We start from the raw sequence: 25,415 nt of genomic DNA, 5'->3' as shown, positions 1-25,415 counted from the left end.
GGACCGCGCAGTACTAGGTTTGAGGTTTGAGGCCCTGAAATTGGCCATTGATTTTGTTTAGATAAAAAAGATGATAAAAATAAAAACACGAAAAAACACGAGGGCCCCTAAAACATTACCGACCCATGGAGCCCTTGTGGGGGTTAATCCGTCCCTGCCTACAATTCAGTATAAAAATGACCATGGCCAAATGTTTCCCTGATTAGGTATATTGTCTAAAATGCATCCCAGTGGTACTCTGGGTTCACACTCACAGATGCCTGAGTTAGTGGAGATCCATTGATCTAGACTAGAGGGTTCTATAATGTCTTTCAGTTATTACCGCATTGCTGCCTTTGGCTTCCATTCCTTTGGTCTGCGATGTGATGACATCATGTATAACTGCCTACCCCTATACCACTCTGCAGGTACTGTGTGCCACTTCCTTACTATTCATAAGTTACACAATAACACAATGTACACTGTTCTGTTGCTCGGATGTAGTAAACGAGTAATAAAAGTTAGTTCTTTTTGACAGATTCTAATAGCTCATTGTGTGTGTGTGTGTGTGTGTGTGTGTGTGTGTGTGTGTGTGTGTGTGTGTGTGTGTGTGTGTGTGTGTGTGTGTGTGTGTGCGGTGCGTGCGTGCGTTTTCTATAGGTAATATCATGGGTGTAGGCCAGTGCTTGCTCTTTGGTCTCACTGTTGTGGTTAAACGGAAATTCTCCGCCAGTAACTTTTGGCAAGACTGTGCCAAGTACAACTGTACGGTGAGTACACTACACACACTCTAAAAACGGACCCAATGCACCAGCCCAGTTAGTGTCTTTGGTATCCCATTTGGGTCACTTTTAGAGTTGAGTGAACACTGAGGATTGTACTGTGCAGGAGTAGAATAACTGCTGCTGCATCTCTTCATAGTCAGGCGCCAATATCAATCAACAGTTTTAGTGTTGACTTGTCTGTTGTAGCGCTGCCAGAATTGGAACCAATGACAAATACGACAGCTAGCGACTCATTAAAGTGTGTGTGTGTGTGTGTGTGTGTGTGTGTGTGTGTGTGTGTGCGTGCGTGCGTGCGCGTGCGTGCGTGCGTGTTTACATGTATGCGTTTTTCCAGGTAATTCAATACATAGGTGAGATCTGCCGTTACCTGTTGGCCCAGCCTATACATACCGCTGAGGCTCATCATCAGGTGCGTGTTGCCATGGGCAACGGCCTCCGTCCTGTCGTGTGGGAGGAGTTTGTGAAAAGGTTCAGAATACGACGAGTGGGAGAATTCTACGGAGCCACCGAGTGCAACTGTAGCCTCATCAACATAGATGGAAAGGTGTGTTTCTGTGTATACTGTACATGTGTCTTTTACCGTGTACCAAAATAGCAATAAACATAATGAAACATTTCACAGTGATAACTTGGACATAATAACAACAACAACCTTTTTTAAACAGAGATTGCTGCGAAATCTGAGCAAAATTCCATAAAATAACAATTCAGTGAATCACACAATTTAAAAGAGTTGTGGTAACAGAGACGACAAGTAAAAGAGCTTCAAAACAGAATGTGAGACGAGCGAGATCCAAGAGATGAACCAGGATACATAAGGTCATTTACGAAAGGCTTTTCTGAACAGATGTTAGTCTAAAAGTGATTGAAAGTCAATAAAGAATCAGCCTCAGGCAGGACATTCCAGAGTTTAGGAGCTTGGACAGTGAAAGCCAGATCACCCTTGCATCCGGGGATTTATTCCTGCGAGGCAGGCCTGTAAACAATCGGGACTGAGTCCCAGAAGTTCAGCGTATTGTATTTGGACAGACAATTGAAAATCTGTTTCAATGTACCGGTATAGTTACTAGTAATTCTGTGTATCTTATACACAGATTTAAGCAAAACATAGCAGATGATACAGTGTGTAAGCTCACAAGCTGCACTTTTGTCATATAGCCTACTGTGTGACAATGGAGATTTGTTTCCCCGACAGTGTTCAGCGACAGTGTAATATGTGTGTTTGTCCAGGTGGGGGCGTGTGGCTTCAACAGTTGCATCTTCCCAGGGTTCTATCCCATCAGACTGGTCAGGGTACAGGAGGAGACCATGGAGCTGCTCCGTGACACACAGGGACTCTGCATACCCTGTCTGCCTGGTGAGAATGTGCACGCATACAGTACCCTGTCTGCCTGGTGAGAATGTGCACGCATACAGTACCCTGTCTGCCTGGTGAGAATGTGCACGCATACAGTACCCTGTCTGCCTGGTGAGAATGTGCACGCATGCCACTGTTGTTTTTGGCAGCACATTTTGATTTTAGTTTTAGTCAGTCTCTTGAATAGTTTTCATTTAGTTTTAGTCGTCACTCACATTGTAGTCTTAGTGTTAGTCTAGTTTTAGTTTTTAGTCTAGTAAATCTACAGTTGATTTAGTCGACTAAAATGTATTTTGGTGGGCCTTGATGCCTGACTGTTTTTACACTTGCTGAAAATAGCTGATCTACAACCTCACAACACGTCACGCTTTTATGGTCAAGTGTTGTGCTCTGAAAATAGCAGATCTACAAGCTCAGAGCTTGTAGATTGGCTATTTTCAGCATGCAACAAGTGTATGTAAAATCAGGCATGGCCTGCCAAACTACATTTTTGTCGACTAAAATCTTATATTTAGTCAACCAACAAACATTTCAGATGACTAAAATAGGACTAAAACTAAATGTAAATGTATTCAAAAGACTGATTAAACTAAATAAAAATGTGTCTGTCAAAATCAACACTGGGACAATGACAGGTCTCTATGCGCTATAATGTAAATAAGTGTCTTGCCTTGAGACAACCTGTTGTGATTTGGCACTATACAGTACTAAGATTTAATTGAGAAAACTAAAACTGAAAATCAGAACCCAGTTGCCAATGCATTGTCCATGTGGTGAACACTCTCTCTTCTTTCATGTTCCCCTCGTTTGTCCTGCAGGTGAGCCAGGTGTGTTGGTGGGGCACATCGACCAGAACGATCCGCTCAGGAGATTTGACGGCTATGCTGATCAAGAGTCGACCAATTCCAAAATTGCTCACAACGTCTTTGGGAGTGGAGATTCAGCTTATATATCAGGTATCTGTGACATTACAGTTTTACAGTTTCTTAGGTCACTCATGTCTACACTAATACATTTTCAAAATTATCTCCATCCACCCAAGTGTTTCAGCACCGTTTCAGATATACTTTGTCCATATACTAACTTTTTTCTTCTTCTATCAAATCACTCAACCCATGAAGCCTTGAATTAATTCATAGCGAACAACATTATGAGCCGTCAAATGCTTTGATGACTGGTGTCAGGAGAAAGGTGTTGTCAGGAATGAGTTACGGAGTAGGACCCAAAAGCAGGCAACCAGATGCAGAGTAGATTATCTTCAAGGTGTTTATTTGACTATAAATCAGGGGTATTCCAAAAGGTAAAACATAGTAAGTAAGTAAGTCATTTTTTATTTATAGAGCACTTTTCAAAACAAAGTTACAAAGTGCTGTACAGTAAAAACAACAATATAAACAATCAAGTTAAAACAAGGCACAAATGAACAAACACGACAAAGAGTAAGAGCAGAAACATAAATTGACAACAATGATGGTCAAACTAAAAGTAAAAGTTTACAAGATAAAATGTAACCTAAATAAGTGAGTTTTTAACTTGGACTTGAAACCTTCAACAGACTCTGCATTTTTAATTGATAAGGGTAGGGCGTTCCACAATGTGGGAGCAACCACTGCAAAGGCCCGGTCCCCCTTGGTTTTCAGTTTTGTCACTGGAATATCCAGGAGGCCTTGGTCAGAGGACCTGAGGGGTCTTACATTTGGTTTTGCCACCAGTAAGTCTGTAATATAAACTGGGGCTAGGCCATGTAGTGCTTTATAGGTTGTTGGAGCCAGTGTAGTTCAGCCAGTACCGGTGTTATGTGTGCTCTGCGGTTTGTATTGGTGAGAATTCTAGCAGCTGTATTCTGTACTAATTGTAGTTTGTGAATAGAGGAACAGTTAAGGGTAGTGTACAGTCCATTACAGTAGTCGAGACGGGATGAAACAAAAGCATGAATACTTTTTTCCAGATTTGAGAAGTGAGGATGGGTTTGATTTTGATATATTCCTTAAGTGATAAAAACATGATTGGGTGACCTTTACGTGGGGCTCGAAGTTCATGTGTCTATCGAAAAAGACACCCAGATATTTGGCAGTGTCAGTCATGTTGGAAGCCAGTGGGCCCAAGACAAGCCGGATTGCGTTTGTGATGTTTTCGGGGCCAATGACAAGGATTTCTGTTTTTTTTTAAATATATATATATATTTTTTTTTGTCCCACAATTTTGTAACCCATTTTTCACCCCTGTGTCAATCATCTAATGTGATCCTGGGCTCTACACACCCTCCTCCAACCTAGTCCCCATATATGGGGGACAAGGGGAGAGCAACGGACTTGAACTCATGCTTCCTTCAGGGATCTCTGTTTTATTAGCATTCAGCTGAAGAAAGTTAAGTGCCATCCAGTTATTTATTCCAGCTAAGCAATCACGCAGGATATCGAGTTTAGGCAACATCAGACACAAAACTCACTCGACAAAGGTCTACGGACCAACAAGGACACACTGCAAACAAAGGGCTTAAATAGACAGGGGTAACAGGACACAGGTGAACTCAAAATACAATCAAACACAGGATAGGCTAACAGGCAAACAGAACACAGGTGACTAGGATACAATAATCAGGTAGGTAAGACAGAACAGGAAACACCAACAAGAGGAGGCAGGAAAGCACAGAACAATACTACAAAACAAGACACAACCAAAACAACAACAGAGTAACAGTAAACCAAAAACAAACACCACAAGGCAAAATACAGAACAAACAGAATAAGTCCAAAACCTAATTAGGATTTAGGACTGTCATAAGTGTTCAAAGGCGACACACATGACAAGCGCTTTCTTTAACATTCAAGGCATTACAGAACATGAACTAAACACAAAATGGTCATAAATGGTCACGCCATAATAAGAGTTCAGGGTTTGGAGCCATAGTCACGGCTCAAATACAAAAGCAGAGGAGTGGGGCGTGACAGGTGTTGTTTTTAAATATTCATACAACATCACAGGTGTGCATGGTTTAATGGCATTTTGCTAGATTTCTATGCCAGCTAGCAAAGAATGACAATGAGACTGGTAAACTTACTCACTAACACAGTGCGCTTGTGAGCTGGCAGAGCCAGACCTGTCACCCCACTCACAGACAGCACCGAGATCACGCCCCTTGCTACATACATTTTGTGATATTATGCCATCATGTTTTACTTGGTAGTAGGGTATGTCATGTAAAAATCATCTATGATCACCTGTCTCTCTCTTCCCGTCTGTCCCTCTTCTGTCTGTCTGTCTGTCTGTCTCTTCTGTCTGTCTGTCTGTCTCTTCTGTCTGCCTGTCTCTTCGTCTGTCTGTCTGTGTCTGCCTGTCTGTCGGTCCCAGGTGACTTGTTGGTGATGGACGAGCTTGGCTACATCTATTTCCGGGACCGCACTGGGGACACTTTTCGCTGGAGAGGGGAGAACGTCTCCACCACAGAGGTGGAAGCGGTCCTCAGCACCCTGTTGGGACAGACAGGCGTTGCTGTGTATGGAGTGTCAGTACCAGGTACTGACAAGTGACAACACACAGAGAGGGAGAATAGAGGGTATACGCATGACATCATCATAATATCCTTTCTGGCCTTGTCAGCCACATCCAAACAGAAAAGTCTTACCACTCGATTTGCCACTCACTTTATGCATGCATACCCTCTATAGAGCTATCTACTAGCTAGGATAGGAAGTAATAGAATTATGACCAAAAGATTTCTACTCAAAGATTTGTTAAAACCTCAATATACTGTGTAATATCTCACAGTATGTCAACAATATCTGTCTACCTGACCAGCTGCCTGTCTGTTAACCTTCCTGTCCATCTTCCAGGTGTGGAAGGGAAGGCTGGTATGGCTGCCATCATTCATGCAGGAGGCCAGTTTGACTGTGGCACATTCTTGACCGCTACAAAGAAAGCCCTGCCTTCCTACGCATGGCCTGTGTTCATACGACTCCTGACACAAATTGACACAACAGGTGAGGCATCCATACATGTATACAGTACTGTATAGTGTATATATGATTGAACACACACATACACAGTACACACACACACACACAACACACACACACACACACACACACACACACACACACACACACACACACACACACACACACGCACAACACACACATGCACTCAACAACACACATACATCATACATGGGTGGGTACAGGGTAGGGTATGCACACAAATACTGTACTCACACTACACACATGCTCAAAGGCCCATTTGGCACAGGCTCAGACAGATGCAGTACACACACATACTACACACACACACACACACACACTCATCACCTTTTTCTCTGTTCGTCAACAGGGACATTTAAAATTCAGAAGATGCGGCTGCAGAAGGAAGGCTACAGTCCACAACACACAAGCGATCCCATCTATTTTCTAAACAGCCGTGCTGGGCGTTATGAGGCCGTCACAGAGGAACTACACAGTGACATCACAGAGGGAAGGGCGTTTCTATGAAAGGACAGACATGTCCTGTTTATCCCTTAAGAGGGGAGGAAAGAACATTTGAGCAGCTTACACATTTGGAGCCTCTGTGAGAGGAGTATGTTTTTTATTGTGTGGCATCAAAGGGGCCATCCAACATCTTTGGTCTGTATTGTATCTCCCGTTAGTAGACCAAGGATGCCGCAAGGAAAGTAGACCAATCACAGTGAACTACACAGCAGTTACACCGATTGTCTCCACAAAAGTATATATAGACAATCGGGTGGGTGATGGCTGATTTATGCAGTCTCACCCGGCAAGCAGGCGAATGTAGGTTTCTGGTGCTGTACAGAAATAAGAGAACTTTGAAGGAAACCCTGCTGTCCTCTGTCCCCTGCTATAGTGCTCGTTAAGCCTAGTTCAGACCAAATGTTTGGGTTTCATTTCCCATAGCTTTGTCAGATTGGCTCAGGAGCAGATTTGAACTGGGAAACACATGAAGGTGTCGTGTGTCACCTTTGGGAAAACTGGGACAAGATTTGCAGTCTCATGAGATTTGACTTTGAGAGTTTATGAAAAGATACAACAAGGCAAAATGTAGGCTTGATATCTTATTGGGAATCCATTGGGATCCACCAATCGTGCCAATTGCAGCTCAGTTATTCAGCTCATTAGCGCATGCGCACATTCTTTGCTGCTGCTTTGTTTACAAACTGTACACTTATTCACTTGGTGTCCCTAGCTACAGATAGCACAGAGAAGCCACACTGTTATTAGACCCTGTCTTGCAGCAGTGTTTCTGTACCAGTCAGCAGTGGCAAGTGTTCTGTTGGCAGTCTGCTGGAGATGGATGAAGGATGCTAATTGCTACTGTAAGTGACTGAACAAACTGGTGAGAGGCTGGACTCACTAGAGTCTGTTGTGGAGAGATGCTCACAAAATAAGATGTGGGCCAAAATGGAAAATGTGAGTCATCCTCTACAGTCTACACAACATCTTGGCAGGCCAGAAAAGCAGTCAGAAAAACTGTCACCAAACAGCAATTTAACTCCATCGCTCTTTAACTCCATGACCAGCCTCATTAGGCTCATGAACTGGACTACTAGTTTTTAGCTACAGATGTACAATAACAAAGGATTATTATTCCCAGTGACACATTGTAATGCTTGTTGTTTATTCATAGTATATTTTTATATTAGTCTTCTATGAGTTTTAACCTGTACCCCCTCTTTTTGTGAGATACCTGAATGCATCGTCTGTCTGTCTGTCTACAATCTATCTAGTTTTTGTTTATTTTTTTGCCATGGATAGAAATGGCACTTATCAATGTAAATGACGAAGGAGATAGAGATTAGAGACTTCTTCAAATAAATAATCAGCTTCATGCTTTGACCAAATCTGCTGTTTTAATTACTGTATTGTTTTTGTTTCTTTGTTATGTTACTTGTTTGGCCTTTTCTGAGACTTTATTTGACAGGTACAGTGGAACACGGAGATAGAGAGAGTAGGGAAGTGCAGAAAATGCAGTATTGGTCCCGCCAATCAAACTAGGGACTGGTTGTCAGTCATTTGAACCCATGTGGTATGTGTCCTACTCCTAACGACTTGGCTATCAGGTCACACATAATGGTCTGTTTGAGTGCAATGTCTCTGTTTTCCTGGGTATTTAGCTTAGTTGCTCTTTTACACCTAACACCTTAACACCACACTCCATCCCTCAGTACATGGCTTCACATCACTGCTATATCATACTTACACTTAAACACCCTATAGTTTTGTTAAATAATCTTAATTTAATCAATATTTGATTTTGTGCCTGGTCTTCATTCCTTGATACAAAGTAGCTGGTTGGTAACATTAAGAAACAACATTACCTGGTACGACATTATTTTAGAGGAACATTCAACATGCTAAATATGTTGTGCAAGCGATGACATGTTTTTACCCTAAAAGATCACAATATACAATATACAATCAATATATTAATCTTTGTGAATATTATACATTTAGCACATCAGTATCAAATGTTTAACATGTTTGCTGTGTTAGCAAGCTTCTTAAGGTCAATTCCTTTTAATGTTAAATGTGCAATCTAATTTCACCCATGGGAAATCATGGGAACCATATGGGTTCATTTGGTTTCATTTATGTTAGAGTATTATACAGTGAGAGTTTTAATGTGTATTTTCCCATCACTAATGTAGCCATCCAGACACAATGATCTCCTATATAACAGGCTTTTGGTCTTTGTCAGGAGATGCCTCCTTAAGAGCTCTGTTCAGTGAAACATGGTAGTTCACACTGAATCTCTTCTTGCTGCTGTTCTTTTTCCCTCGAGGCTTGGGGTTTGTATTATTTGGTCCTCCACTGGTTTTAGATATCACGGCACATGTTGTCTTTCTCTCTGGTGATTGGACAGCAGTTGAAGGTGTTGCTGATGAGGTGTGATTATTATTACTTTCCCATCCGTCTGACATGGAGTCATTACTGGTGGTGGTCGTCCCATTGACCACACTGATCTCTCCCTTATTGAAAGATCCGTTTCTTGTCACCTGGGGTTTTCCGGTGATAGCTGGAGCTTCACTGGGGTCTAAACCCACACTCACATTCACCTTCTGTGGCAGCACTACCAACTCCGTGCCGGGGGATGTACTCTCAAAGTAGGGGTACACCTTCTCGGCAAAGTGATGGGTGAACGAGAAAAGATATGCCCCAGAGTCAGCATCACAAAACTTCAACTGCCCTTGGTCCCAGTCCAGCCTGACACGGACCCTCCTGAGGAGGCGTGACTTGTCCGGGTGGAAGAGCTGATAGGGTGTGGTCAGTGCTCTATACTCGCCCTCTCGTAGGCTGATAGCCCAAAGCCCCGCCTCTGGGCATGCCTCAAACGCCTTCTTTGTGCACAAGGATTGACTAGCCACGCCTACCGTCCAGTTGTCGCTGTCACCAACCTGTGATCGGAGGGACAGAGTGAGTGAATGTGTGTTGATTGTTTGTGCGTCCATCTATGGTACCTATGTATCCTGTATACCTGTCTGTCTGTCTCATACATACCTCAATCTCCCAACAATGAGTTCCAGAGCTATAGGCGTGTCGTGCCAGGACACAGGAGTGTGGGTGGAATGGCATAGGGACACTCACACCATGGACAATCACACCAAGGTCCATCTGGACGCCAACAAGCCCAGGTGACACCCTCAGAGACTGGTGGGCTGTCCGCGGGTCAAGGGTCAGTGGAGCTGGACGGTGGAACGAAAGGAAGAGAAAATGTGAAGTAAGGATATAAGAGTAGTGAAAGAATGGAAGAATTCATGCGTGTGTGTGTGTGTGTGTGTGTGTGTGTGTGCGTGCGTGCATGTGCTCGCGCGCGTGTGTCCGCGCTAACACACACACACACACACACACACACACACACACACACACACACACACGCTTACACACTGAAAGAAGCTCACTGTAAGGGGCGATATGTTTCATCTTGTCCCAGATATTAAATCGGAGGTTGCCCAGGTGTTTGCTAACATCTATTACAGTTCCACAAGCCCTGTCTGTCTTTTTGTGACTCCGCCATACCCTGTAACAAGATTCACAAAATGGTCATTTGGTCATACATACACCTTTCCAGGTTTTCAACATCTGTATGTATGTGTATTTTGGATGACAGATGTATGTGTGCGTGTGCATGTTGCTGTATCTTATACTTATACCTTTTCATCGTGTCTTTGAAATTCTGTAAAAGAATAATGTTTTTGAGGGGTTATTATCTTAAATTCTAATCAATTGTCCTGTTTCTTTGAGTTGCGACACATCACTCTATTTTTGTCTGTTTTATTGTATTATTATTTATTTTGTCTGTACCTGTAAAAACTCGTCTTCCTCCGCCTCCATCTCCTCCTCCATCTGTTGGATCTTCTCTTCCAGAGACTGTATCACTTCGCCCACTGAGTCGAGTTTCTCCTCTACCTCAATCTTCCTCGCTAACTCTTCCTCCCAGAGTGCACCGAGTCTGTCTCCTTCCTCCTCTCTCAGGAACTGGTGAAGCTTCTCAAACTCCTCCTTAATCTGCGCCTCTGTCTGCTGTCCGTGGACCTGGACAGAAGAGGAAGAAGAGAGGCCAGGGATACAAAAGGCAATGTATATCTCTGCTGTCTGGAAGAAACCATCACTCCAAAAATGTTTATTTTTCAGGAAATGGAAGTGGAGTTAGGAGGTTTTTGTCGAAGCGCTTTTTAATACTTTTCATTGGTTTAATTTTTTTTTAACCAAAACACAGACGTAAATTGTGTTCAATAGCTCTTATTTATGTTTAGGATGGTTGCTGGTTTGGCAAATAATTTGAGTCTTTTTTTACTTACTTCGCTTCTAAACACTCAAAAATGGAGTTAGTTGGTTTCTTCTAGACAGCAACAATTATGTGTTTTGAAACATGAATATTGGACATTTTGAACAATACATTATTAAGATTTGTGTTGAGTTTGGGATTTGTGACCCTACCAGGTTGTGTGTTAATGCGTGTCCACAGGTTTTCGTGACCTTCTCAAGCTGAATCGTGTTTTTCTGCAGTCCATCCAATGACACTCGGAGCTCCCCCTAGTGTTCAAATACAGAAGAGTTCTGGTTGTTGGCATGACAAAATCTTCCTGTTACTTTTTATAAGTGGCATGATTTATATTGGGTAGAGTGACTTTGAGTTTATAGCTTATTCACCTCACTGGAATGTATTACCTAAATGAACCCAATGTGATTTATCCCATTTAACGATCACTGAGTGAGATGGTCAGGTGTTTTTTGTTTTGTGTACTTAAGTATCCAATGACACTGTGCATAACCGCTCGTCAGACTATTTATAGCATATTTAGCTGGTGGCAGATTCTGTGTTTTGCGCGCGTGCGTCTGCGCTGGGTTGGGGTGGGGTGGGCGGAATGGGGTGTGGGTAAAATGTCTTGTAAGAATAGATTAACATGTGTGAACAAAAATAATGCCTCATAAATGGCACATGACAAATTTGAATGCTTTGACCTGATTTTTCTTTTCAGTCATCACAATAAGAACAACATACAGTATGTTGCAGTAAAGTTGTGGATACTACACGCGAGCACAAACACACACACACACACACACACACACACACACACACACACACACACACACACACACACAAGTTCTCTCTGTAGTTTTTATAATGCATTTCTTTCAAAAATATACAATACGCATTTCTTTCAAAATATACAATACGCAAACACTTGGCCCCTACCTTACAGTCGTCCAGAGCCTCTGCTATGGCATAGACCCTGTGTCCCACATGAGAGCCAGTCGCAGCACATTGTCTGCATACAGGCTCCAAGTCGTCCACACAGAACAGAGACAGGCTCTCACTGTGCTCCCCACACTGCTCAGGAGGTCCAGGTGACGTGGGGCGACCCTCCGCCTCAGCCCCATGGTGGTGGTGGGCATCAGGGAGAGGGGAGCCGTTTGGCATGGCTTCCGGATTCAGAGCCATGAAAACGAAAGAGAGAAGGTACGAACAGGGATAGAATGAAGTGGATGGAGAGAGGGCACAAGGAGGTATAAGTAAAGGGGAGGAGAAGTGGGCAGGGTTTAGACAACACTGACACACAAGTGCTACCATAAGTAGCAATATAATAACTCTTAAATCTTGCAATACTGTGAATGCTGGGGAGATTAACCTTGTAGGATTGTAGGAAGCAAAGTGCTGAACACAGAAAGACTGCCAGTTACACATGCATACAGTATCATATGAGAGGTCTTAATGTCATACAGATCCACTTACAGAAGCTCCCACTTGAGACCAATTAGGTTATGCTAGTTTACACCACATATCACGCTGTAATATGAGTTTCCCTGTTCTTGGCTTGTATATTCACATAACTAAGTCTAAACTCATGTCTTACATATTATATATAACCTCGCCAGGCACGGACTGGCACAGAAAAAAATCAGCCCTGGCATTTGTGGTCTTCACCGGCCCAAAGACGGCTTGAGGACACTACTATGTCTTTTTTATTACTTTTTGTTTTGGCCCTGGCCCCATGACTGCCCAGCCCTCCTGGCATTTCACAGAATTGCCCGACTGTCCACTCCGTGCCTGAACCTCACTCACTGCAACTGGATCTTTAATTAAGTCAACTGTTTTGCAGTTTGAGCAAAGCGGAATGTATTTTAAAGACTGTGGTCATACATATATGGACATTTCTTACATTATTAACAATATATTATAATGCTCTATTCATTCCATGAAATTACCTCTAAATGTTGATGATCAACCTCTGTTCAAACACAGATGTATTGAGAATAACAGCAAGGACGTGAATTTGACTTATTAATTATAGCCAGATTAGCCACTAAAAATGCAAGGATCACTATAAGGAGTACTACTGTAAATGGGAATGTGTGTGTTAAGCCAGTTAAAATAGCATAAACATAAAAATAAAGCATGCTTTTAAAACAAAAATGTGAGACACCAGAGGAGTTTATAAATGATAGCCAATAGGCCTATGGTCGAATATGACGTCAAGGCATTTAATAGAAACTCAAGTAGTAAGTTGCTAACCCGGTACTCCAGTATCGCTTGTGTGGGACAAGTGGGATGGGGGGACAGGGTCCCCCGCATCCCACTGGATTGAATACCCAGGGGTCCCCCATCCCACTTGTCCCACACAAGCGATACAAATGAACAGTTTGGATCTGGTCACCCTAGCGTGTACACACTGCACAGCATGTCTGTCTGTCTTTCTGTCACCACAGTATTAGTATCTGACACAAAGCTGAGCATATGAGGCACATTTAAGACATACTATCAGCCTGGACAGTTTCACATTACACATCTCTCCATACAGGCAGTATGTCCGACTCCTAATGCACTGGCATGGTGACATGCCATAAATCTGTATAGGCTGGTATGGATATGAATGCAGACTAGAGACTAGCCCTATATATAGGTTATTTACTTTTGCAGTAGTGGACCGTAACTAAGTACAATTACTTGTGTACTGTACTTGTTTGAGCATATGTACTTGAATATTTGTATTTTTGGACTACTGTTCTGTCCTTCTGACTCCACTCCAACGTATTGTGAGAGTGCAGATCTGTCTTCACTATTATTATTTCTTAATACAGCAATGCATTGCTATATTAAAAAGAAAATGCATTTTAAAAATGTGAATACTTCACATATATTCACGTATATTCAGTGATTTTTTCTTTCTTTGTGATTTGTCTCCCTACTAGGACAATATTGGGAGTTCCTCCCTGTCCCCAGTTAAAGTGGCACCACATATTTAAAATAAATAAAATAAACTGTTGTCCAATCTGTATGGTATAGTAGTCTATTTTTATACAATATATAACTTATGCAGTTGGGGTATTTTTGTCTGCTATTTTTGCACTGCTCTTCTATTGAGACATTTAGATCGTGTCAAAGGTCATGTCTCACCCAGACAGGATCTGACACGAACTTTGACCTGAAAGTCAAGATTCCACGGTAGAAGATGAAAGTGCTGCTTTAAGTATTTTAAAGCAAGTATAGTACTGTACTATAACAAATACACATTTGACAGATTTCACTATAGTGGAGTAATATTTGACCTGGAGTAGTTTTACTCAATTACTGGGCATATGTCCACACACACACACACACACACACACACACACACACACACACACACACACACACACACACATACACACACACAAACACACACACGCACACACACACACACACACACACACACACACACACACACACACACACACACACACACACACACACACACACACACAGTGTCTCACACACACACACACACACACACACACACACACACACACACACGCGCGCACACACACACACACACACACACACACACACACACACACACACACACACACACACACACACAGAAATAGCATCTGATTCATTAGCAGTCTATACTTCCACCACACTGGTGTCCTATTTCCTGCACCCTAATGCAGTGACATACATGAGATAAACACTAAAATTAGTGTAATGGCTTGAAATTACCTTGCTTATTCTAAGATACCTATATAGTGCACATCAAAACTCACATGACGCATGCACGCGCACGCACACACACACACACACACACACACACACACACACACACACACACACACACACACACACACACACACACACACACACACACACACACACACACACTGCAGCTACTTATACTTTACTACCGGTACTTATATACTGTGGATAATTTCCTTTAAATTATTATGTTGTTTGTGTGCATTTGGTTTTAATAACTGATTTATTGATTGAATACTTTATTGGCAGAAATGTAAACGGTACAGAGTACAGTCCAATACTTAGTCCAAAAGGATATCACCGGAAAAAACGTCCTTGCAGTCGTGTTTCCATTCAGGTCCTGGGTATTCAATCCATAATCATGACAAAAATAACGACGAAAATCAAATCATCATAGAAAATAATAATAATTTAAAAAAATATATGTAGGCCTACAGTTTGGGGGGGGGGGGGGGGTAGAGGGGTTATAAAGAGGTGGGGGGTATAGTCACTTGACTAAGGAGGAGCGATCATTTAATGCTGAAAGGTGGATTTCAGGCCTGTTTTAAAGACGCCAGTGATGTACATTTCTTTGAGGGAGTGGGTCAGGGCATTCCACACTTGGGTGGCAGTGCTCTAATAGGAGAATGTACGTTGTATGTTTGTTTTAAAATACTATTGTATGAGGTGTTTTGGCAGGGCTGTAGTATTGGAGAGCTGATGTTATAATGCTACCACGAGGGTGTTTTGCCAGGGCTGTAGTGGGTATTGACTGTCAACATGAATCAGTTTTATTGAAGCTATAGCTGTCAAATGAGGCATAAGAGAAGGGTGGGGATGGAAAAAGATGAGGATGAAAAATATAACTTTGAAGTATGGGGGTAACTGAGAGTACAGCGTTGGTGTAGCCTAGGTAGCTTACTGCTGTGCGGTGTGTTGAATCACTGAAAACGACGACAATGGGAGGGAAACAAACCTGCCACTTGAAATCGAAACAACGAAGACACATATCAGGTAAGCCAGGACCGGAGGTAATAAGAAAATGCATACGGTATGTGAAGTTCAATTAAGAGTCACAGTACAAATGGATACACTTACATTGTATAGATGTATTTGAGAAGGCAGACTGAGGTGAGAGGAATTGTATTATTGGACCAATAGTCCTACAATAATACTGTACGAAAAAACTAATTGATATAACAATAATATATTTCCCAAATTGCTTTTAAGAACCTTGCTCAAAGATGTAGCAACACTGCTCAGTGGTTCAGTATTAGTTCATGCATTATCATTCATTATTGAGTTCAAAATTTGGTCACTACTTTCTTAGTATTTGAACTTCTAATTCTAAGAAAGTAAATAACTACCGGTAATCACAGCCCAGCCCTTAGTCTGTGTGCATGTGTTTGTCTTCCAACACTGCAGCCACCATCAACCATAATGTTCTCTTCATTGTCATTCATGCTCAGCAGTGAACATTCTGCAATGGTTTACTAAACATAGGCCTACTCATAAGTGCAAGCATTTGTTTGCGTGCGTGCATGCGTACGTGTGTGTGTGTGTGTGTGTGTGTGTGTGTGTGTGTGTGTGTGTGTGTGTGTGTGTGTGTGTGTGTGTGTGTGTGTGTGTGTGTGTGTGTGTGTGTGTGTGTGTGTGTTTTCATGCAGAGACAGGCACACAGAAACAGACATGCATGCACGGCACGCACGCACGTGCGCGCACACACACACACACACACAAACACGCACACACAGACACTAAACTAAATGTATTGCTGATGTTATTGAGATATTCTTGCCTAACATATTCAAGGCGTCACATGCCTCATCCTGTCTGAAACTCTGAATACAAAGGAATTGATGGTCTAAGTCACTGGTTCTCAAAGTGAGGTCCGGGGACCCCCAGGGGTCCTTTAGGGGGTTGCAGGGGGTCCACAGAAAAATGAAAAGTTGTCTGGAGACTATTTCAGCTATTATAAGATTTTAGAAAACTCTTGAAATTTTTATGGGGTATTATTATTATTATTATTTTAATTTTCAAACTCTTACTGTGGCCAAATACATATATTTGGGGGTCCTTGACATGAAAAGAAACTGAATTGTGGACATCACATTAGGATAGGAAGCTGGTAATTCCCTCTGTCTCTCTGGTGTGAATGGACAGAGCACATCACAGGCATGATGGAGGCCCTGGCACCCCTCTATCACAGACACTACTGCTCACATCTCCTGGAGTATATGAGGAACAGAGATGAGGAACCTGGCCAACCCAGACCAATAACACAGTATACAGTAAGAGAATCACACCAACATGATTTAATATAATCAATTAATATCCCAACAATGAATGTCATCCTCCTTTGATGAATATGACAAACTTAGGAGAGAGCGGTTTATTGTTAGCATTCATTCGTGACATTAAAATTCAGAACTCAACTATTGATTAATTATTGGCTGAGGTTTTGCTGGCTATTCATTGACTCTGGTCTGGAATGTCAGGTTGTGAGTTAAGAGCACTAACTAAGGTCCTCCATAATCAGAACATTATTTGAATGTAATTTGTATACTATAATAAAATGTGACAATAGCTAACATTCGTTCTCATGTCTTGTGGTGTCGGCCCGATAAGCGGCTGGAAATGAGCACAGAGTCAGGAGGTAAAAAGCAGCCACACCGTGGTTTATTCCAAAAAGAATTGGGTTGACATCATGGGAAATGGCAGAACACAGGCAGCAAACAAATAGGGCATGCTGGTGTGCACTGTGCAGCTCCACCATGCCCTCTCACTGAATCCAACACTGAGTTGGTGTGTGCTTCCTGGCAGCCTTTTATAGTCAGCTGAACCAATCAGTGCAGACTGTACCATATTACCTGGTTAAACATGCAACACTTTCCTGAACCCCACATAACCCACATCACATGAACCTATAAATCTATATCCCTACACCGGTAAGTACATATCAATGATGCCCACTATTGCAAGATAACCCACATATCACATTATCATTAGCAGCTCCAATGCATAACTCAAACACCCCCATGGCTATTTCACTGTGGTCCAGTCCAGACCAATACATGGTGCTCTGGTAGCCTGGGACTCTTTTGCCTGAACACACTGGAACAGACAGAACAGAAGCAGTCAGTATTCAAGTACCCATAACACAGTCTCATATTACATAATTGTATTTTCATGTTCATAATACTTTCAATAAACCAGTTCAACTCATGACTCTTCCTTTGTGTGCAAATATACATACTTAAATGTGCCCAATATCAGTAACGGAGGACCACTTCGTTACATGTCTAAACAACCCATCAGAATTTGACAACGGTCCATGTCAGAAGCACATGCACATCATTGTTTGATGTATAAATGTGGACTCTCCTCATCCTACCAACAACGTACAAAGCAGAGTTGTTCTGTGTGTCTTTGTGGAGTTAATTGGGTGTATGCATGTCTTACTTCAGGTCGAGGACGTTGTTCCAGGTTGTGGGATTCTCTTGGAGGGAAGCCTGCCACAGTACCTGGATGGAACCTGGAAACAGCGACACCTACAGGTCACTAACAGTTTTGCTGTTGAGAGCCGTGACTCCAAAGAGGTACTATACAGTAGATCACAGGTTCCCAGATAGACAACTACTGTAGGAGATGAACGCACTATAAGCTGATGGCTCATTATATCCAACAGGCTGGAATGGCTGGGATCGAGGCGGAGAGAATGTTTTCATACTTTTCCCCAACAAGTTAGACACAAATGCTCTTGTGCGTCTTGTGACAATAATGACCGTCCAACAAAGTTTTCATACTCCATATCGTTTGCCAGTAATTACATTCACTAAATTATGGGCAGGGCCTATTCAACACAACATCCAATTATCCCCAAATTTGAAGCGCATGTTGAGGCCTACCTGTAGATCACACCTCCAAAAGTTCCACGTCTACCCATATAGGTGTGTAGGTGTGTTATGCACTCCACAACTGACAGCTTTAGGAAGACAACCCGGCCTGGTGGAGATCTGCACTCAGAGGAGTGCACTTATTTTGTTTTTGTTTAATGTACATTGACTTACAGCAGTGGTAGTGTAGTGTGTTTTATAAACATCTTCCCTTTGTGTACATATTGTGAACTAGACTGTACAATACATGTCTACCACATGTCTACCACTACTACCATGTCCACTATAATCCACCTCATCTGTGGATGCGGATGTAAATTATGTGTAATTCTCTGCTGTCAGGCAGAAACCAGCAAACTCCAAAATGTTCATTTTTCAGGAAATAAAAAAATTAGTTAGCTGGTTTCTGCCGGACACGACATACTATGAATGTTACTGTATGTGTGTGCACACTCCTGTACACTACATCTGTTTCCAGGTTTTTAAAGGTGGCTGGGAGTGCAAGAAAGAGCTGGTTCTGTCAAGCTGTCAGATCTGCACCTCCAAAGAAGAGCATTCTATCTTAGTGGATAACATGTGCAAACACATCACAGGTAGCTGGTATACCAGACTGACACTTCTAATCCTTGCCCGCCAGAGGTATAGACAAGAAAGACACTCTGTTGTGTTTATCCTGGCACACTGTGTGTGTGTGTGTGTGTGTGTGTGTGTGTGTGTGTGTGTGTGTGTGTGTGTGTGTGTGTGTGTGTGTGTGTGTGTGTGTGTGTGTGTGTGTGTGTGTGTGTGTGTGTGTGTGTGTGTATATGTGTGTGTATATGTGTGTGTGTGTGTGTGTGTGTGTGTGTGTGTGTGTGTGTGTGTTCTGTATACATACCTCAGGTGGATCAGGCGTCAGGATGGCATTCTGGGACTGCCCCACAGCTTTCCCTGTGTTAATCCAGCACCCTTACAGCGCCCCTGTGTGTTTGGCCACAGCATCACGGCAGGAACAGACACAATGGGCCAACATACTGCGGGCAGTAGTACAGCACCAGAGCTGTGGTATGTAGTCTATAGGTGTACGGTATAGCCTACTGTAGCTCTCTCTCTGTCATTCACACATCAATTAAAGGCATGTCAATCTAAAAAGAATCATGTGCAACTATTTTCATTTGCCTCAGTGCTAGAAATCACCAAAGATTTAAAGTCATGCCGTGTGCACTCTGTTACACTGACCGTGTTAACAGATGGGTAACCAGATGGTAAACTCATAACTGAGGTAAATAATATTTCACTTTGGTGTAGCATTGCTGCACGTTAGCTGCACAGCATGCTGATACGGTATGCAGTAAAACCTTAATTAAAACACTATGAATTAATTAATTTTAATGTCTGCTCCACCAACACACCTGTCCCTGAGCTGAAAGTCAGGGGCACATAAGACACATTGGTTTAACTCTGAGAGATTACAAATGTAACCAAGATTTTGAACTGGATTTTACTGTGTAGGTCTACCTTCACCATACCTATACTTGAAAATGGATTAGGCGTTGTCTGGTTGTTATTTGGTTTGTCTACATGGTTTTAGCATTGTGGCATGGAGTTTCACCAGAATCCAGGGCCTTCTTAGATGCTCTGTCTTCCCTGAAGCAACAAAGGGGTTGCTATCAACTAGGGGTGCTCCTGATGGGAAACGAGGAAGAGGTCAGTGTCCTACTTAAAATAACATTTATAAGATAATTTGTCTCTGTCTCACAGACAGTATTTGCCTCCACTGCCCAGGTGTTGGTGTGCATGGTGATGGAGGAAGTGATGTCATACCTGAGGAAGCAGGTGTTTCGGAGAATGATTAGGGTTCGCAGCACCCGCAGAAGGAAGCAGGCTTGGATCAGAGTGAGCAGAACATAATGGAAATGATGAACACTATAGTTCTTATCCATGTGGAGTACACACACACACACACACACACACACACACACACACACACACACACACACACACACACACACTCATCACAAACTCTAATTGATCTCTTTACGTGTATGGATGCATGTGTGCATGTGCATGTTGTGCATGCATGCTTGTCAGCTGTTGTTTGAAGTCTACAGGCTAGCAGGGTCCCAGATTAAGGCATCAATGGCATCACTGAAAGAAGAGCTGGCTGAACGTCGCTGTGAGCTGGAACAACGCACTACTGCAGCAGCGCTACAACAGAAAGACCACATCACTCACACTATGATGGGTGTGTCTGCATGCCTTGTATGTGTGGTGAATGTGGGCTGCGTCCGTCCGTGTGTCCCCCGAGGAGTTGGGAGAAGAGAGGGGCCTGCCTTTCACTCTTTTAGTTTGCATTGACATTTTTAGACATTCAGCTGACTCACCCTGCTCAACTAATTCACAACGAGGGCAACTCACAAAAGGGAAAAGGCTGACTGCCTATACATTACAAATACATATATGCGAGAACTTCCTGTGACCCTATAGGTGACGATCACATAACAAAATGTCAGGATATTAAAACAAGGAACAAGAACTAAGAGGGGCATAATGTTTGCTATGTCCTCTATCCTCTCCTCCCTAGAAACAATGTCATCACTGTCAGGCCCAAAAGCCAAAACTGTTACTTTATATGAATCAGGAAAAATAATCTGTGTACCAATAGATCCAATGAAGGTTAAATTATTTAATCACAAGTTCATAAATATATTTTTCATTGGTTAAATTCATAAAACAAACTTAGCCTAGCATTCCTATTTTAGACAATATACTGTAATATCTCCAAAATATTGGTGTAGTGTATAGGCTAATTATTTTGGAAATACCTAAAATAGCTGATCAACAAGTAGAGTAATAAGTCTAGTTTAAAATAAGTCATTTATAAATAATAATAAAAAAATAAAAATAAACAGATGAAATGTGGAGGTTACTGCCCAACAGTGACGATGTGTATATGTTGCTGCTCCATAGAGAACATGTGTGGCCTGATGTTACAGTCCTTTCTTCGTGTCATCATCCCAAGACTTGACCAAACTCTGCAGGAAGTGTCCACACCAATCTGTGATGCATTCGCCTCTATCCGGCAATACTTCCTGGATACGTGCGATGACATCGTAGCTGAAGTATCCGAGGGCACGTCGGTGAAAGCGGTGTGCACTAAAAGTCAAAAACGTATAGTAGGCTAGCTACTACAGTTGCCAGGCAGCGAGGAACTACAATTGTTATAAGAAATGAATACATTTTCTTGAGCACACTGTGTAATGTTACTGGTGCATACCAACATTAGACACTGACAGAGCCAGTGGTGTAATTACGTACATTTACTCAAGTACTGTAGCAGCCTACTTATGTACAATTATGAGGTATTCTTTTGACTTTAGTGGAGTATTTCCAATTTCAGTACTTTTACATTTACTACTCCACTGTTATCTCAGAGGCAAATATTGTACTCTGCATCAAATGCATCACATTGTGAGCTTGTAGATTGGCAAGTGAGTAATTGATAGAAAATTGATAGAATTTTTTTTGGGGTGAACTATCCCTTTAAGTAAAAACAAAAAAAGAAAAGAAAAAGTGTTACTTTTCCCACCACTGGACAGAGCAACATTAATCACAGGTCAGCTGAGGCAACAGGGAATACACACAACTGACAAACACACCATTTTGAAATCATGTAATGGATTTTTAAGTGGTTACACGGACCCTAAAGCCATGATTTCAGCATAAGCTACAAAATAACAGGTTCTCGGCAGTAAATTACACTATTAAGAACGAGTTTCAACCATTTTATGGTGTATGCAATGCAATCTGTTCTCCAGCAAATTTCTACTTCTGTTGTAAGCTGTGGCGTAGATTGTCTACATATATTTTCTCCTATAGATGCTGGTGCCCCTGTGCCGTCTTGGCCCAGGTGAAGCCAGGATGTGGCATTGCCTGTCCAGGCTGGAGATGGGCTCAGAAGGAGAGGTGTGGAAGAAAACTATGCTATTTATATTACATTTAACCTTTGCTATATTAAAGTGAGATAGAAGATAATGAGCGTATAGTAGTGCATTCCATGAAACTTCTGTATGTTTCACTGCACTCCTCTTTCTATGCTAGTTTATCAAACACAGGATAAGATGTAAATTACTTTGTGCAAGCACATACCTAAGAGTGTCGTCGTGATGAATGGTAGAATGTCTTGGGGTCATCTTGTCGTCTTGGTGATGAGTGGTGGTGAATGGTGGGAGCTGGATACACATCATCAGTAGTGATATATCCTTGGATCTTGGGATGTTTCTATGCTAAAGAAACCTTTGACCTGCACAACCACCGTTAAGCTGTATACATTCCATTGTTATTTTTTATACCAATAGTCTTCTTACATGATGATCACCCATGCACATTGCACATGCAGACACAGTGTGGCAACATTGTAGGTGGGATAAGGTGCATTATTCTCTGTTCAAGAAGGCCCATTTTAGGGAACCGAGGGTACTGCTCTGTGCCACTGTCGAGCTTAATGTGCGCACAATAGTATTCTAACAATTATTTTATTTTCCTATGACAAAAGGCATGGCTCCAGGAGACATGGAGAGTCCACAGTGGAACCTGGAGGCCTCTACAGCTCAAAGCTCAGAGTTCTCTCTACAGGGTAATTCTCCAACCACACGACAGTATGCAAGCCAATGGTATATCAATACATCATTGATATTGATCATTAATAAAGATCACACCCGTGTGAAGTGAGCGCTCTTATCATCATACATCATAATCCATCTCATTCCGGCCAATTCGAATTTGCGTCCTCACGTTCGTCTTCAATGTTTGTGTTTATGCAATGTTTGTGTTTACACAAACACTCAAAGCTGGCCATTCATTGTCAATTGTCAAAAATATCACTTAAAGCATATTTTAAATCAACACCCTCTGGATTATACTGTGTACTTTAGGGGAAAACAATTTCTAAGTGTAACTGGTAAACAGAAGAGATTCATATTAGTCGGCTACTGTGTCAAACTGTTCAATGATTTTCTGTCATGGCTTTCATAAATCCAGTCTCTCTCTCTTATGCTCTTAGGTGGTTGATAAGTATGTTGTGACATTCCGGAGGTTGGTTTCAAGATATCCCTGTTGCTGTCTGGACCATTCACAGCTAAGTGCTGTCTTGTGTAGGATCAGAGACCAAGTGATCAAGGTCTGTCGCTGAGAGAAATATGAAAATACTACTCTGATCCATGGTATCCACAAAGAAATGTTATTCACAGAAATTCTAATCAGTTATATGTATTTCTGTTTGTGTCTCTCTTTCTCATAAATACGCTAATGCATGCATGCCTTCAGCAACTGGACGTGGAACTGTTGGCTGTACGTTCCCAGTTAATTTTGGAATCTATTCTGCAGCTAACATTGCCAACATTTACACAGGCCATGGGTACACAGGTATGCTCTGTGTGTGTGTGCGTGTGCGTGTGCGTGTGCGTGTGTGTGTGTGTGTGTGTGTGTGTGTGTGTGTGTGTGTGTGTGTGTGTGTGTGTGTGTGTGTGTGTGTGTGTGCGTGCGTGCGTGCGTGCGTGCGTGTATGCATGCGTGTGCGCACGGCACTCATATCCCCCTGGTTTTACGTCTATGGCAAAACTTCCTGTGTGCTGCAGGATGAGGATCTGTCCTGTTATGCTGCCACGTTGAACTCAGACCAAGCCCTCTTTATTCACCCCGACATCCTTTATCACTGCATTCTGAGAGACAATGTGACCCGTCACATCCAATCAGGTACAGCTAACTAAGTGCATATCCCAATGTTGGCTACAGGGCCAAATGTGCAGATGGACTTATAACTCCAATATTGCACCCGGAGACACACAATATATAATTGTGTGTCTCTGTGTGCATGCTTATACTGTAAGTATTTTATCGTGTATGCGCACATGTGTATGTGTGCGTGCGTTTGTGTGTGTTCCCGCAGTGATGAAGCACACTCTACCCCAGCAGTGTGTACCTCTGCCTGTCGCTCCCAGTCGTTTGCCCCATGGCTCCAGCTCTAGTCTCTCTGAGCGTGTTTACCAGGAACTGCTGCCTTCTGGTGCCTGCTGCCAGCAGAGCTGCTGCCAAGCCTGCAAAGACTCTGCCTCGGGATCCCATGCATTCACTGAGAACACTGTGCCTGACCAGGATATCACTGAGGGCCACTCACTCACCAGACAACCAGCGACTCAAAAGCCTCAATGATGATACACCTACAGTATAGGCCCAAACAATGGGTGGGGACCCATTTGTGGGTCGGGGACACATTTGACTGGGTCCCTTTATTTAGTTTTGCTTCCTACAACATTTATTATTTAAAACGAATTATACAAAATATCCCCCCCCCCCCCCCCCCCCCCCCAAAGAACGAATTCAATGATTTTTAAAGTACAATTGCATGAAGAAATAAAATATATTCCATACATTAGAAAACAAATGTTTAAGTAGTAGTGAAAATAGTGGATCTATCATGTACAAACTCACAACGGTGTGATGCGTTATGACTGAGCTTGTAGATCTGCTATTTTTACTACTTGGACAAATGTCCAATTTGTCTGTGTCTTGAACTAAAAATGTAAGTCTGTTGTTTGATGCAGGAGAATATCTATTTTGATCAACTGTGACTGAAATGTTTAAATAGAAATGTAGTCTAAATGTCTGTAAAGTGTCAGCACAAGATAAAATTGGGTAATTCAAGTCCTAATCTGAAATCCATGGGCTCATGAAAGAATACTGTTATGATGAGGGAAGCTGCCAAAAACCATGGCCAAAAACAATTGCATTATGCATCTTGGCTGCCAATTAGCTTGGTTTCTAAACTGATGATTTATCATTGCAGTGTGGTGGTGGTTACTGTTTGTTTTCCCCTCTCTCTATCTCTCCCTCTCTCTCCTTCAGCAGAGACCTGTTATGTTT

General features: G+C 42.3%; 3 protein-coding genes across 6 annotated transcripts in view; 2 read left to right on the top strand and 1 right to left on the bottom strand.

Annotated features, from left to right (window-relative positions):
* The window catches only part of LOC308312705 (long-chain fatty acid transport protein 1-like), an 11,993-nt gene extending 4,030 nt beyond the window's left edge, over positions 1-7,963 (top strand). For all 4 annotated transcript variants that reach the window (XM_080759399.1, XM_080759402.1, XM_080759400.1 and 1 more), the window contains exons 7-14: positions 316-407; positions 640-749; positions 1,099-1,308; positions 1,995-2,121; positions 2,940-3,077; positions 5,473-5,637; positions 5,955-6,101; positions 6,448-7,963. In XM_080759399.1, coding sequence (XP_080615525.1) covers positions 316-407; positions 640-749; positions 1,099-1,308; positions 1,995-2,121; positions 2,940-3,077; positions 5,473-5,637; positions 5,955-6,101; positions 6,448-6,605 — 1,147 coding nt within the window. In that variant the 3' untranslated portion in view covers positions 6,606-7,963. The remainder of the gene's footprint in view (positions 1-315; positions 408-639; positions 750-1,098; positions 1,309-1,994; positions 2,122-2,939; positions 3,078-5,472; positions 5,638-5,954; positions 6,102-6,447) is intronic.
* A 667-nt stretch (positions 7,964-8,630) lies between these two features.
* LOC308310127 (E3 ubiquitin-protein ligase TRIM35-like) lies at positions 8,631-12,067 on the bottom strand. The gene is made up of 7 exons (XM_080756255.1): positions 11,827-12,067; positions 11,067-11,162; positions 10,431-10,661; positions 10,280-10,302; positions 10,028-10,146; positions 9,627-9,811; positions 8,631-9,523 (listed from the first exon to the last, which is right to left on the bottom strand). The coding sequence occupies exons 1-7, from the start codon at positions 12,049-12,051 to the stop codon at positions 8,798-8,800; spliced, it is 1,605 nt and encodes a 534-aa protein (XP_080612381.1). The 5' UTR covers positions 12,052-12,067; the 3' UTR covers positions 8,631-8,797.
* A 3,491-nt stretch (positions 12,068-15,558) lies between these two features.
* LOC308312678 (protein Niban 1-like) lies at positions 15,559-25,374 on the top strand. The gene is made up of 15 exons (XM_080759347.1): positions 15,559-15,636; positions 16,786-16,913; positions 18,090-18,221; positions 18,997-19,111; positions 19,398-19,559; positions 20,086-20,201; positions 20,280-20,390; positions 20,586-20,739; positions 21,465-21,643; positions 22,374-22,460; positions 23,050-23,130; positions 23,557-23,673; positions 23,820-23,918; positions 24,131-24,248; positions 24,442-25,374. The coding sequence occupies exons 1-15, from the start codon at positions 15,582-15,584 to the stop codon at positions 24,702-24,704; spliced, it is 1,917 nt and encodes a 638-aa protein (XP_080615473.1). The 5' UTR covers positions 15,559-15,581; the 3' UTR covers positions 24,705-25,374.
* Positions 25,375-25,415: the final 41 nt, after the last annotated feature.

The sequence above is a fragment of the Protomyctophum bolini genome (genome assembly GCF_963924005.1).
Source record: "Protomyctophum bolini genome assembly, chromosome: 3".
Taxonomy (NCBI): domain Eukaryota; kingdom Metazoa; phylum Chordata; class Actinopteri; order Myctophiformes; family Myctophidae; genus Protomyctophum; species Protomyctophum bolini.
This window is presented reverse-complemented; position numbering and strand designations above follow the sequence as displayed.